General features: G+C 51.2%; 1 protein-coding gene across 3 annotated transcripts in view; it reads left to right on the forward strand.

Moving 5' to 3' along the window:
• Positions 1-5408: 5408 nt before the first annotated feature.
• The window catches only part of AAK1 (AP2 associated kinase 1), a 55604-nt gene continuing 45614 nt past the window's right edge, over positions 5409-15398 (forward strand). For all 3 annotated transcript variants that reach the window (XR_005628330.1, XM_039716695.1, XM_039716704.1), the window contains exons 1-2: positions 5409-5751; positions 5828-6126. Coding sequence is in view for 2 of the 3 variants with exons in the window: in XM_039716695.1 (XP_039572629.1) it covers positions 5964-6126 (163 nt within the window). In the remaining variant the exon portion in view is untranslated. The remainder of the gene's footprint in view (positions 5752-5827; positions 6127-15398) is intronic.

Below are 15398 nucleotides of genomic sequence, written 5' to 3' on the forward strand. Positions count from 1 at the left end.
TAACTCTCTCACTGAGCTCCAGCCTCTCCTCACTCACTGAGCTCCAAATTCTGACACTAATGAAGTCATCCACCAAGAGAGGGTCAGAATCTGGGCCTTTGGGGATTAAGCCAGTGTTTTTAGGAGGTTCACAAGGGAAGTGCTCATTTTCCTACCTGAGCACTGGCAGTTTGCAAACAGCCCCTGAAAATGGGGTTATTCAAGGGTTGCACAAGTGCTGTGGGAGGGTGTTGGATGCTGTAGCTCAGTCAGTGTTGTCTCCATAGCAGCAGTACCCGAAGGTAGGGTGGAGGCTGAAAACCAGCCCTTGCTTTTCCAGAGCACTGGGTTCTGTGTGCTTGTAAGAGGGTGAAGAATTCTCTCATTCCTGTATTAATATCACAATAGTCCCAAAGTGAACTGCAGTTGTTAGGGCTCACTGCAGACATCCAGGGGCACTTCTGACCCTTAGAAGCAGGGTGTGTCCTTACCTGCTGTTCAGCACTGTGGAAGGTGAAAGAGCCACAAATCACAGGTGTTTTGGGAAGAGGTGTTTTGGGGAAGATCTTAGGAAGAGGCAGCCTGGAGCTGTTGATCTATGATTGGAGTAGAGCCCTTTTAACACAAAGAGAGGAAGGAAGATGAAACACTGCCAGACCTAGGTAAGCAGTGCTTATTTGAGTGGGAAAACTGAACTATTCCAACTTACATAAGAAACTGGAGTGTTCTTAACTCTTCATAACCACTAGAAACACTGTGCACTTAGCATTATCAGGGGAATGTGCAGCACTCTCCCTTTTAGCAATCCAGGCAAGATTTAGAACCCTGAGCACAACATACCAGCACTGCTATGCAAGTCAAAGGCTCTCTGGGTAGATTACATAAACATAAATGTCACACAAGGCCCAGAAGGAACTGGGGGAGCAAAACTGATTTGAGAAAATTCCTGTAACCCAAGATGCCTTTAAAACAAGAAACCACTTGGACACAGGGGGAGCCCACAGGGCTGAGACAATGAGCTGTAAGGGGAGACAGCGATGAGCACTGCAAGGAGTCGAATTCCCGTTTCAAGTGTGCTTCAATCACCAGGTTCTCAAGGTGGGGATGCTCGTGTTCACGCAGGAGGGGATCCCAGCTGCTCTCACAGCTCCTCACGCTGGCAGCTCTAGCAGATCTCGGCGGCGGGGGGCTCTCCACACTGCTGTCCCCCAGCATATGCTGTGCTGACACTGCCTCAGAGATGCCCACCCACTCTGCCTTTCTCCCACAGAGAAACTGAAGGCTGCACTTGGCCACGGGCCCAGTCTGCTGTTTTCTTTTCTCCACGAAAGCTATAAACAGCAGGGAGTGCAAGCAGCCCGGGGCCATCGGTGGTCTGATGGCTTTGCTGGCTGCCTGTGGCCCTGAATCCATCCAAAGGGGAACAGGAGTCAGCAAAAACCACCAGAGAGGGAGGGGGCTTAACGAATGTTTACTTTCGTCAGCATACATATAGTTCTGAAGAGGAAACGAGTAGCTTTCACTTTTTCTTCTTAATTAATATTGCCTCAATGTAGTTTAATCTTACTTAGCTGCTCTGTAATTTGGCCATGACCCAGCTATAGGGGATGGAAACAGAGCCATGACTGCCCAGCTTAGGATGACTTTTCCTGACCCTGCATTTCAACAGAACTGAGCAAAGGGTGTGGGCAGACCTGGAAGAGGTAGCCAGGGCAGGAGGAGCCCCAACAGGATCCTGACACTGGAAACACAGCTGATAAATCCCTTCTCAGGGAGAGCCCAACCTGCAAACTTCCCTTAGTGTAAGGGACGGTGTGGAGCTGTGGTGCAGTCATGCTCCTTGAGAAACAGGGCTCTGTCCCACCCAGGCTGTGCTCAGGGTCAATCCAGGCTGCTGCATCCCACGTGTGTGAGCCTGCAGAGCTCCAGCAGCTCCATTATTTCTGGGTGTGCCACTGCTGTGGAGGGAAGATTGGCTTCCAGCCACAGGAAGCAGAGCCATTGCTGGAGCCAGTGAGGATGTCCTGCAAGGGCAAACAGGAGCACCAAGGAGGTGGAAGCTTCCAGTTCTTAAACACGTGAAGTACAGATCTGAGTTCTGGAGTGTTTTTGTTCCTCTGCACAAGTCTGAACCCAGTAAAGCCCAGCTCCACGATAGTGTGCTTGAGAACTGACCTTTTCTTGGGGTGATGGAGATCAGTGATGGTTTTTCTGGGGGCCACTACTGTGCACTTGGAAATAAATCCTTGAAATCCAGGAAATCACAGGCAGAGAGATGATAGAACAGTGGCTCTGATCTTTGCTGGTGAGAAGCTTAACAGAGTTTTTTGCAGTAAATTTATATTTAAAGAGACATAGAATTGTGGAATGCAATGGATTGGGAGCGACCTTAAAGCTCATCTTGTTCCAGCCTCCATGGGCAGGGACAACTTCCACTGTCCCAGGCTGCTCCAAGCCCTGTCCAACCTGGCCTTGGATGATTCCAGGGATCCAGGGACAGCCAGAGCTGCTCTGGGCACCCCGTGCCAGGGCATCATCCTCCTCACAAGGAACAAGTCCTTTCTTATATCTAACCGACTATCTCCTCCCTTACTTTGAAACACTTACCCCAATCACTGTGTAAAAAGGGCTCTCCCAACATCCTTATCAAGATAAGCATTACCGTGTGATTAAGACCTCGTTATTATGCGGTGAATTCAGGAAAATGTGAACACGGCTGTGTTTCCCCTGGCCGGTTAAGTGACAGCAAGCACAGTGCCAGCTCTGCTCTCCGCCGTTGCTGCTCCCCGAGCTCTCCAGAAGGGGCCAGTGTGCCCTCGCCTTTCGGGGCCGCAGCAAACCTGCCCAGGCCTGTGTTTTTATTTAGAAAATGCTGAGCTGTCTGGAAAGTTTGATGAAGAGGGATGCAGCTGCATTAATGTGCTTCTTCCTGGGGATTTGAATGCATTTTCTGAGCAGTGCAGAAGGACCAGGGATCAGGGAGACAATGTGCAGGGAAGCAGCTCTGCTGACCACACTCGGATATTTTAAACCTCGCGTCATGGGATTTCAGCAGCTTCAAATTTGCTGTTTAGGATTGAGTGCATTAGTCAGAGGTTCCTCTCTGCAGCAGGACAAGCCCGGGAGTGCTCTGGAGTCGCTCTGACACGGGAGAAGCACCAGGCCCTGTCTGTGCTGTGGCCACGGATCAGCTTTTTCCCCTGGAGCTTCCAGGCTCAGCTCTCTCTGATCCCTGTGAAGGTCACTGGGATTGCAGCAGCGCAGCCGAGCCTGGTGCCTTGTGGAACAAAGAATATCCCCGGCGTCTGCAGGCGGGGATGGCTCCTGCTGTGCTTCTGCCCCCCAAAATGCTCATGGGTGGGGTTTGCGTGCCCGTGGGTTGCACACCAGAGCCCCCAGCCACGCGTGGGTCTGGCACTGCCTGCACTGCACTGCAGGTACGGTTAAAAAAAGCCCTCAGAGCCAGGGAGGAGGCTCAGCAGTGCATCTGCAGCTCTCTGCATGCAGTGGCTTTTATCTTCTTTACTTGGAAATGAGTCATTTCCCTGTACTGTACAGAGATGCCCAATTTCCTTGGAAATTGTTCAGTTCTGCAGAGTCCCCAGAAATCCCCAGTGATGGGACCCAATTTTTTGCACTGGGTGTTTTACCTGCACCGGGGATTTTCACAGGTTAGAGAAATTAAAAAAATAATTCAAAATAACGGATAGAAGCAACTGAGACTTCACTCAGTTCGTATTTATTCCAAAGGGCATGTGAACCTTCTGTACTGAGCTCTGGCAGTTAATTCATCACAGAGCCCCAAAGCACAGCCAAGCATGTTTCATGCAGATTGAAGCCTGCAAATGAAAAAGGACTGTTCTCACACGTGCTGGCTGCCTGGCTGAAAGGACTGCAGCTCCAGCTGTGGGGACTTGGGGTGTACTTGGAAATGAGGTGGTCAAAAGAAGACTTTGGGGTCTGCAGGGTGGGTTTGTGAGCCCACACCTTTAAGACCTGCTGAGGACAAGGATGGTGGAAAGGTGTAGCATGATCCACAGTGAAGAGGCTCAGCAGAAAAACAACTGTAGTGACGTGCTGGCAGATCTGTGTATTGCTAAATATTACCACCAGCAATCTTACCTGCCTGTTCTCAGAGCCATACACATCTTAAAAGTCTTCAAACACTGTGAGGAAAAACCCAACTAAGCCCATTTACAGCAGGCTGATCCAATCTCACTGGCATCTAGGCCAAAGGCTGTGGGAAGGGTAAATATTTTTGTCACCCCAAAGCAACCAGGCCTGGCCCACCCTGGGGACAGGGGCAGGCAGCAGGGTGGCTGTAGTTATTACCACAATATAGGAAATAATAGTCATTGGGAAAATGGGACCATGCTTTGGTTTCCTCTTCCATCCCAGTCAGAAGGGAGGAAGGAGAGGGGTGCTGTCATGGAGGTATTAATTTGGCAACCAAGTGCTGCTTGGGTTTTGTATTGTGGTGTTTCATTCTGGAAAAAAAAACCAATTTTTGCTATTTTTGCCATTTTAACATTTCCCTCTGCTGTTTGAAATCCCAGCTCTGGCCTTTAATAGTGCATGAGGAGAGGAGTCAGCTGCTCTGGATGCCATAAGCTGGGAAAAATCTCTGATTTCTAAGGAAAAAATGCTGAAAGGAACTGAAACTGCATTTAATGCGAGTTTCCCAAGATTTGAGCTAAACTAAACCTTTCCAAAGCCTGACCCAATGGCTTTGGACTCCGGAGGAGCTGCAGTGCCCCTGAGGAGCATCTTGCCAGGCAGGAAAGAGGAGGAAACTGTAATTTAACAGCAAATCCAAGGCACAGGTTTTACAAAACCAGGTACCAGGTGTAAAACTAAAGACATTTTGTAGGATATCTCTGCTTTCAGGATTTTTTTCTTAGGCTCTCAAAGCAGGGCCTCTTTGAAGATAAGCCTCGTGCTTCAGGTTAATCCCAAGATGTCACAGCAGTGGCCTTTTATTATTACACCACAAAAACATCGACTTTAGCGCATTATTTCAAAAACAAACGTAAATACCCGTCACCATGCAAAGCCCTAATGTGGGCCGTGGTTCCTCACGGACAGGATTCCTGCACTCATCCCTCACGGCGAGGAGGACGCAGAGCCCCAGGGCTTCGTCCGCTGTCCCTGGGGCGGCTCCGGTCCCGGCCGCTCTGAGGGGCGACCCCGGCCCGGGCGCTCCGCCACAGCCCCCTCACGGCCCCGCCGGCAGCGCCCCCTGCCGGCCGGAGCCGCGCGGCATGCCGGGACTTGTAGTCCCCACTGCCACAGGGCCCCACACTCCGCCGGCCACGCCGAACTACCGCCCCCAGCGTGCCGCGCGCGGCGCCGCCATCCCGCCGAGCCCCCTCTCCCCATCCCGCCGCACCGTGAGGCGGGGGGCGCTCTGAGGGCTGCGGGACGGGGCGTTCTGGGGGGCGCGACATCCCGGTTCGGAGCGCGACATCCCGGGACGGGAACAGCCCGGTGCGGCGGGGCCGGGCCCTGCAGCCGGCGGAGGAGCGGGGGCGGTGCTCCCGGCGGCAGCCGGGACTTCCTGTGACGGCCCATTTCCTGGTCGGATGGGGCCGGCGGGGGGCGGCGGTGGCGGGGTCGGTCCCTGTCCCTGACGGGCTCGGTGGTCGCCGGTGACGCCGCCAGGCAGCGATGCGGGCCCCGGGCCCTGCCGGCAGCCGGCCGCCGCCGTGACCCGGTGGGGCTGCGCACGCCGGCGCCGCGGGGCGCATGGAGGCTCCCGCCGCCCTCTGCGAGGTACCGGGCAGGGTCCCTGCGGGTCGGGGCTCGCGGGGGCAGCGCCGCAGGCCCGTTATCCCCGGTGCTTTTGCAGGTGTGACTCCCCGCGGGACAGCGCGGCTCGGCCCCCGCCAGGCCAGCGGCCCCGGGCCCCCCTCAGCAGGAGCCAGGAGGGCTCGGGAGTGACACCGGCATCGCCCCCGCCGCCGGCGGCTGCCGCCTCCTGAGCCATGAAGAAGTTCTTCGACTCGCGCCGGGAGCAGGGCGGCTCCGGGCCCGGCTCGGGCACCAGCGGCGGCGGCGGCGGCAGCAGCGGCCCGGGCAGCGGCTACATCGGCCGGGTCTTCAGCATCGGCCGGCACCAGGTCACCGTGGATGAGGTGCTGGCGGAAGGTAAGGTCCCGGTGCCTTTCTGAGCGCTCGAGGATGCTGCTTTTCTCTTCCCAAGCTGGAAGGGAGGCCTTGAGCTGTCCCGGGAACCCAGCCGCCTCCTTGACCCCCAGATTGCTGAATATTTCATTGTCCTTGGTAGAATTGCAGTCTGGTGGTGTCTGTAAGCTGATGTGTCTGGTCTTCCCATTTGTAAATCCAGTGTAGGTTTGGTAGATTTTTTTTTTTTAATTGGGGGATTTTCAGAAGTTAATTGTTTCCCACTTCTCCTAAAGTGGGAGTTAAAAAAAACCTAAAGAAACAGCCAAACCAAAATTGTCAAATATTTCGGTGCAGAACAAGGTGCTGTAAATAAAGAAAGCAGTGTCCTTCAGTCTTAAACTTTCCTCAGCTGTTACCTCGTTTCCCACCTCAAGCAGAGAGGATTAAAACGCTGGAGTAAATTCCTTGTGGCTGTGTTATGCACACAGGTAGGCTGAGCAGGACTGGCTGTGACCTGGGATGAGGGATTTCTCTGTGTGTGAGATGCCTGCAGGAGGAAGTGGTGATCCCAATTGCCCTTTTTTCCCCCAAATAAAACTATTAGAGACCTAAAAATGAATCCTGGGGGTTACAGAACTCATGACGTGTGCAGGCCTTGCAGCGCTGGTGGCATTTATTTAATTGTGACCAGCTCTGCTGCTCAAACTATCATTTTACATTTCATTTGTTGGGGCTGTAAGGAACCTCCTGAATGGCTCTGCCTGGTAACCTTAGCCTCGACCTTCAGAGAGGTGTTGGCCTCCTTAGACCTGCTCCTGGTCCCTCCTGCGCAGCATCCTGGGCAAATTTAGTCCAAACAGTGTTTTGTTTTGATGGCGAAGGAGAGGAGAGCTGCTGGGAGAGAGCTGAGTGGGAGGACCTGTGTTGGCTTTTACAGAAAGAGCCCTAAAATGGAAAAGGGACTCTGTGTACGCTGCCTCTGTTCAGATTTGTAAGAATTCACCACGGTGTACAAGAAAATAGGTCTGTGGCTGTTTTTTAGACTTGGTTGCTGCTGTGCTGTGCTGAGAGGAGCACTGAAACCAGGCTCTTACCTAGCAACTATAGTGATTTTCTTTTTTCCTTGATATTTGCAGTGTAGGTTTGCCTGGACTGATATTTCCAAGGCCCTTTTGGCTCTGGAAGCTTAGGACCTACATGAGCTAAACTTGAGAAGCTGTCAGTCTCTCTTTAATGCAGGATGGCCTCATCCTGGTAACATGGGAAGGCAGAGGCTTTTTTTGATGATGAGTAATGTGCTGGCAGGTTCTGCCCCGGGAAGCAAAGCCATGTGTCACCGGGCTCTCCTGCTGCAGCAGAGGTGGAGGTGGGAGCACAGATTGCCTGGGAGAGAAGAGCCTCCCTTCCCTGCCTCTCTGTCCTGAGGGAGCTGCTGCTTGTGGGGGCTTTTCCCTGCATCTCCTGTTTCTGTCTGTGGGATGGAGCATGGCCTGCAGCTCTGGGTTCCTTCCTTCCACCTGTGAAACAGTTCCTGTGAGGCAGAGGGAGTTCTTGTGGTGAAAGGTGAAAAGTGAGGCTCTGCTGTGGGCAGTGTGAAATCCTCTGTGTGCAGAGTGGACCCTGCCAGGGGACATGAGCAGGGCAGTGGGTTGCTTTGCAGGTTGGCAGCAGTGAAAATGCCTTTTCCTCTGCAGAAAGTTGGGCCAGCTGGTGAGCAGGGTGGGTCAGGAGTGCTGCATGCCCCTGGCTGGGGGTGCTGCTAAACAGCCTTATGTCCCTGAGTGGGCAGCCCGCTCCCCACGCTCCTGATGTCTGAAACCTCGGCTGGAAAACCTCTCTGTAGCTGCAGTGGTGTTTCAGGAGTGCTGAAGAGGCAACTCCTGGCTATTTCTGCTAAAAGGAAAAGTCCCCTGGGAAGCACTTGGTAGGAGGAGTATCCTGTCTGGGAAGGAAGGATCTCTCATCCCCTTGCTTTAGGAGGGAGTGGGGAGGCCTGTGTTTAGGTGCAGCCTGTGAAACATGAAAAAAAATGAGATGTAAAAGTGGCTTAAAAGAGAGAACCAATGAAGTGATGAACGGTGAGGAGGAGACTTGAGTTGAACCAGAAGTTTTGGAACTGAAGTGTTGGAATTTCTCTCTGCCTGCCTGGTCACCCTGAATTCTGCTGAGCAACCCTGCTGATGAGGAGTGTGTGTGCCCTGGCTGCAGCACTGCCTGTGCCAGGTGGCAAATGGCTCCACGTGCCTCTGGGCTCTTGTGTAGATCCCCCAAAATACCTGCTGTGGTCAGGTGTACCCCCCCTGCACCCCTGAAAAATAGTTTTGTCTGGATACTTGCCTGCCTGGGCAGGGAGGAGCATCCCTTCCTTTTGGAAGGAAGTAGATGGGAATAATGCAGAAGGAATTTGAGGAGTTGGTTGTGGTGTTAGGATATGGTGAATCAGTGGGGTTTTTACAAGCAGGGTGTTGCAATAGGTGATTCCTAGTTGAGTCCTTGTAGCTCTCCTGCTCTAATCCATATAACAGCACAAATAAGCTCTTGAACAATTCCCCTCAAAGTTTGCACAAGGATTATCTGTGATGCTGCTGGCCCTGGGGGTCTGCAGGGCCAGGTTTAAAGTCACACAGTGCCCCAGTATGAGGGTGTTGTGACTGGTTTTGGGGTGAGTGGTGTTTCACAGAGCTGAAATTGATGCCCAGGAGCTCTATCAGTGTGGGGCTAAGTCAGGCTGCTGTCTGGCTGTTTTCTTTCTGAAAATAAATCAAAAGAGTGTTGGACCAAATCAGATACTGCTCTTTGTTTCTGCCTTTGTGTAGGGGAAAAACCAAAACAGCAAACCCCCACCCCAGAGCCCCATGCTGGAGCTCTAGGGAGGCTGGTGCCCCTCTGATGGGGACCAAAGCAGCAGGAACATTGAGAAGGATGTTGCCATAAATGAGGAATTTGCTCAGGAGTTTGGGAGTGGTGCGTGTGGCAAAGTACCACAAGGCATGGGTGAGCTAAAACAGGTTGGGGATTGCCCCAGTGTCCCATTTTTGAGGGCCTCTGTGTTTTGTGTGACTCTGCTCACAGTGTTGTGAGAGGGTGCTGAGCTGACCCGAGGTGTGCAAACATTGATGGGGCACGTGTTTGAGCAGGGTTTTGTCTTGCTCTGCTTCTAGCAAAAAGCACAGGCTGCAGGTCTGTGAAAAGTTTTAAAATGAGTAGTACTTTTTGAAGGTCTTTTCCTCTTCAAGTGTGTAAATAAGGGATTCAGGTTTAATAATTGGTGGATATCTCACTGATTTTTTTCAGGTACATGCCTGTGTGCTGTAGCTAGTGTTGATTTGAAAGCATTTAGTGCTTGGTATTACAAACCAGTGCAAAGGCACAGAATCATCTCACGTTTGCCAGCTGTACTTTTTCCTCTGTTTTGAAAAGAGGGACATTGTGGGATCCATCCTGACTTTCCTCAGCAGTGGCAGTGCATGTGGGAAGCAGCTGGGAGAGGCTGGGAATGCCCAGCCTGGTGGGGTGGGGGTGCCCTGAGCTGCCCAGGGTGCTGGCCTGAGTGCAGAGGGTTTCTGCTGAGCCCTGCCCTGCTCTCCCTTGGCACCTCCTTCCCCTGCAGCACCATAACCTGAAGTCACTGAAAATATACTTCTGAAATAATTTCACTTTAAAGCGACTCCCATCTGAGGAACGTTTTGCAGATTTATGTGATCCTTACCTGAAGTCACTGAGAATACACGTGAGCTTCTTCTGAAATAATTTCACTTTAAAGCGACTCCCATCTGAGGAACGTTTTGCAGATTTATGTGATCCTCAACCCAATTCCAGCGTGGTTGGGTTCAAGACATTGCTTTGAAGTGTATTTTGTGAGTTACTGCTTTCCAGCTTCAGCCAAGGGCCAGCTGCTAATCACCTGACCAGGGACATTTGGATTAGGAATTAAACTGTTTCTCCTCTTGGAATGGGACATGTGATTTTTTTTCCCTGTTTCTCGTGAAGCAGAACATGTACTCTGCACTCTGCTCTGCCAGGTAGGATGTTTGATTCTGTGTCTGTTTTTCTGAGAGTAGAAGCTAAGGCAACTTGTGAAGAATCCCAAGGGAGTTATTTGCTAAATGTTGAGGTATCCCAACTGTTTTGGTGCTTTTAGCAGTACAGCTTTTGCTGGGACAGTGTGTGCTGTGTCCTGAGATGTAATCAGGGAGGAAAAGCAGGTGTTAGTGGATTTAAGTGTGTAAGAAGTTGTGTGGGCCAGAGGCTGGCCTGGCCTGGCTCGTGGGCTTTGTGCTGCCTGTCACAGAAGGGGTCTGGGTTGTACCCAGGGGGGCAGGATCCTTATGGAGCAGCTGTGGCAGCTAAAAGCTGGTTTAAAGGCAGTGTTAGCCCAGCCATCATCTTCCCAGAAGGAACCTTCCATGTGAAACCAGGGGAGTTTCTGTTTCAAGCAGTCCTGCTATGAAGTTGTCAGTGTAAGAAAGCTTATTTGGGGATTCTGGCTGGGGGTAATCCATGGTTTAACTCTCCAGCTGGGGTCTTGCACAAGTGTTTTAGTAGTTTTAAAGGAACAGGTTGCTAACTTCTGGTTGCATGTGCATCATGTTTTTATTGTGGCATGAGCCTTCTCCCCTTTGTGCAGGAGCTTGTCAGCAGCTTGAGGAGAGCAGGTGGGAAGTTACAAATGTGCTGAAGACAAGCTGGAATCCACTCTGGATTTAGCACTTCTTGCCTTCCAAGCTCACCCACCTGCATTAATCATGGCTAATAGGGGTCAGCACTGGCTAGGTGCTGCACACTTGTCTTGGGACTGGGAGCTGCTTCCCTTGAAGGTGACTTTTTTCAGTGTAAATGTTCTGGGCAGGCTGAGGCTGTGCCCGTTGGGAAGGCAGTGTGCCAGCTGCAGGGCTGCTGCTGCTTCTCTGGAAAGTCACAACCAATTTGCCTTGTCTTGTGCTAAGTGTTTACTTGTGTTCTGTGTGTGGAAGGAGACAGGAAGTCTCTGAGGAGAACATGCCATAAGCAAAATTGGTTTATGGAGGAGTTATCTTCTGATAGCAAGAGGTAACTAAGCAAGTTTCCCAGGAAGGGGTGCTGGCTTCCTTGGATGGGGGAAGCACAGGATGTCCTTGTGGTGGTATCCTGCTGGAAACAAACCTCCTTGGATCAGATACTGGCTGCTGTACTTCTTGAGAGTAGGAACAATACTGACAGTGATTTACAAGCACAAGGAAAAGATTTGGAAGGGCTTAAGTGAGGCACTGCAAGGTAATTCTCATTTGTGGCTTTTTGTCATTATGGAAACTTTCTCCTTTTGTAGGAGGTCCAGGAATTGCCACTAAATGAAATGAAGGTTATTGTTAGCTGCCCTCAGTGTGATGCAGCAGAGTGAAACAGAGGGGAGCTGCTGCAGCTCCTCTAATGCGAGGAGCTCTCACTACCCTGAGTATCTGAGCCCTGGCACAGCCTGTCAGTGTGTCCTTCCACCCCTTTTAGGGCTGCTGGCAACTCAGATAGGGAGGTGAAGCAATGCAGAGCATGTGTGGCCAAGTCAGGAATTGATCTCTGGCCTTCCAGATTGGGTGCTTTAATTGCAGTCTGTGTTTCCTCTCAAGTGCTGCCTCGCTGTGATTTCAGTGAACCTCTTGGCACACGTGTGATTTGGGTGTCAACTCACACTTGCTCTGTGGCAGAACCCCTGCTGACACCAGGACCCTGGGCCATGTGTTGCAGGATTGGATTAAAGGCATTTTTGGAACAAGATGCTCATAGCATCTGGTTTGCTTCATGATTTTGCAGAAAGAAATTACGAACCAGCGACGGGTGATCTCATAGATTAAAAATAAAAAAAGCCATCAGCAGCTGAGTTCCCTGAGCAGGGATTTGCGTGTGCATCCCCTCACAGCTGAGCTGGAAGCTGGCTGGTGCTGTGATGAGGGCAGGTAGAGCTGATCTCCATTCTCTGTTAGTCACACACCAGTTTCTCTTCCCATGGGCCTGTGGTAGGGGGCCCCAAAATGTGCCTGTGTGAATTTACAAAGCAATCTGACTGTTCTCGAGGGTGGGAGAGCAAAATGCAAGATCTTCTGAGGCTCTCTAATTGCACAGCTGTTGTTCAGATATCATCTTAGCTTGTCTCTCCTTCTGCAAGCAAAATGATGCTTGCAGGGCTGATGTGTGCTTTTGCTGCACAAATGGCAGCAGTGAAATAAACTCAAGCTTGTCTCAAAGATGTGCAGAATGCTCCATGAGGACATGATGTGCCTGGTTCCTGTGGCTGTCACTGAACATCAGTGTCCTTTCAAGGCACAGAGTAAGCAGGAGGAGCCCTTGCTTTGGTGTTATACATGATTTTGTGATTTCATTGCTATCCCAGGTTGTATAGGGGTGCTATTAAAGTGTTCATGAGAGTGATGCAAATGTGGACTTCCAAAGTGGTTTGAAATTCTTAAAAGGAACACAAGAAATCAGTGCTGATGTGAGGAGCACAGAAATGGAGACCTTCTGTGCCTTCTCTGCATGACCTACCTGCTAATTCAGTGATACTTCAGTTACCTGTTGTGACCTCTGAAGGATTAATGGCTTCTGACTTGGGAAGTGCTTCAGCCATAAAACCTCCCTGGCACTGAGCTGCTGCTTGGGAGGAGGGAGCTGGGTCGATGGGCAGTGCTCCCTCCTGGCTGCACTGTGGCCACAAGAAGGTTATTTGTGGCTGCTGCTGGCCCAGGGCTCTGCTCTGATCACTCTCCTCATGACCTTTGGCAAGAAGTGTGGGGTAGCAGGGGTGTGCAGATGGCTGGTGGCATTGCAATACCCTGAGATGGGTAAAGAAAACACTCTCTGGAGTTGGGAGATGTGTGGCAGCACCTGTGTGTGTGCAGGGACTCAGGTTCAGCCACGCTCACCTTCTCACCCAGCTGATGAGATCCTGCTGGTTCTTATGTTTTATTGGTTGTGTTTGTAGGGAAATGAAGGAATGCATGCCAGGGCCCTGATGTGTGGGGTGGCAGGGGCTGGAGGAGGGACAGGGTGGGACAGAGGGCAGTACAGGCAGGTCACACTGTCCTGTCATCCTTGGGCACGTATTTCTGGGAAGAGCACATGTGCTGAATGTCAGAGCCTTTCTTTCAGCCTTTACCTGTTGCTTCTGAGTCAGCAGATGTACTTGGGTATGTGAACATGAGTTTGCCCTTCTGTTTCTGTGCTGCATTTGCAGTTTGAGCTGCTGAGCTGTTCTGCAGAGCACAAAGGCTCTGAGTGTGAGGTGTGACACAACCTGTGGTTCTGTGCCTGTCCCCTCTCTGCAGAGCAGACAGGCAGATGGTGGCAGGGAGGCTTATCAAATTATTTCACAGATGAGAAGCTGAAGCCCATGAAGATGAAGCCATTTGATAAGGGCTGTGTAGGAGAGCAGGGACAGTCTTGTATTAAATACAAATATAACTCCTTGCCTGGTGTTTTAATCACAGGGTCATTAATATTCATGTCACCATAGTACCCAGGAACTTTTATCATGGACCAGGGCCCTGTGTCACATAATGCAAATACAGAACAAAGGCCCTCCTGCTCCTTGGAGATTCCTGGCCCTTCCCTTGGTACCAGAACAAACTCTGTGCTGCTGCCTCAGGAGGCCTGTTCAGAGAGAGGGTGAGGAACAAGCAGCTGTGATGGTGTGAGAGCTGACACACAGGATCTTCTGGAGATCTGGTATTGTTCAGAGACCACAGAAACACACAAACTCAGCCTTGCTCACCCAGCTTTCAGCAGCACATGTGATAGGATTAAATGTATTGGACTTTAAAAAAAACTTAAATTATGCTAGTTTTGAAGGGGGATAGGTGGTTGTTTTCTACCTTTTGTTTTAAACTTAACATAAGAAGGCCTTACACTGTACCTTTGAAAGTTTTTCTGCAACTGATGCATTCAGTGATATATTTATTATTTAAGTTGGGATATAAGTAAATAAAGGAGTTACTTAGGTTCATTTGAACTGATGAATCCAATCCCCAGTGGTTACAGGCTTGGTGAGTAACAGCCACAAGACTGCAGCTTCTGGACTCCTGCAGCTGTTTCCTGTTCCTAGACATCTGACAAATGAACAGACAAATAGTTCATTCCTCTCCCTCTTCACCTGTGCATGTGTGGAAAACTCAAAGCCCTGTTCCATGTAGAGCTGATATTTTTCCCCATTAAATGCTGCATGATGGATGCTTTGTGCTCCTGGCTGTACCTGGGGGTTTAAATTCCCCAAGACCTGCCTGGTGGGATAGTGGGTACCTCTCTGGATGGTTGGCATGTACTCAGGAGTTGAGAAGTTCATTGCTGTCTTCAGGGGGGATGAGCATTTGCCCTGCAGAGGAATGGGATGTGTCCCTAAATTGTGTTTTCCTGTTACTCAGGGGGGTGGCACTTCAGTGGCCCAGGGCTACCTGTAACCTGTAGTTACACAGGTGGCCACAACCTGTGGTTATCTGGCATTCCTGGAAAGGTGAGCTCTGCATTCCTGGGTTTGGGGAGAGGAGAGAAGCCTCCATGCACTGCTGTGCAGCTCTGGCAGGGTCCTGTTGGCTGTGAGCTTGGGCTCTTCCTGGAACATGTGGAGTTGTGCTTGTGCTTCCCCTGCTGCCATGCTCAGGAGAATGTCTGGGTGCTGCCCTAGGAATAATGCTGGAACCGGAATTCCTCAATGCCAGACTTGTCTGGGCTCTTCCTAGAACCTGTGGAATTCTGCTTGTGCTTCCCCTGCTGCCATGCTCAGGAGCATGTCCGTGTGCTGCCCTAGCAATCAGAATTCCCAGATGCTGGAACCAGAATTCCTCAATGCCTGACATCTCTGGGCTCTTCCTGGAACCTGTGGAGTTGTGTTTGTGCTTCCCCTGCTGCTGTGCTCAGGAGCATGTCCAGGTGCTGCCCCAGCAATCAGAATTCCCAGATGCTGGAACCAGAATTCCTCAATGCCAGACATCTCTGGGCTCTTCCTGGAACATGTGGAGTTGTGTTTGTGCTTTCCCTGCTGCTGTGCTCAGGAGCATGTCCGTGTGCTGCCCCAGCAATCAGAATTCCCAGATGCTGGAACCAGAATTCCTCAATGCCTGACCTGTCTGTTGCTGTGAGCTCTCCTAGGATCCTTGCATGATTGCTTCCCAAATGGAGAGTGCTGTCACCATGACACTTCTCCGTGGCCTGCTCTGCCTGGCCCTGGCAAGCCAGCCCAGTTAGTCCCAGCCCTGGCCTTCATCCTGCTTTCTCCCTCCTCTTCACCTCCAGCTACAGCCTGCTCTCTGCTCGACTAGTTTTCCTTTTTTCTC

Source organism: Passer montanus, unplaced genomic scaffold, assembly GCF_014805655.1.
Source record: "Passer montanus isolate IOZ18808 unplaced genomic scaffold, ASM1480565v1 scaffold101, whole genome shotgun sequence".
In the NCBI taxonomy this organism is placed as follows: Eukaryota; Metazoa; Chordata; class Aves; order Passeriformes; family Passeridae; genus Passer; species Passer montanus.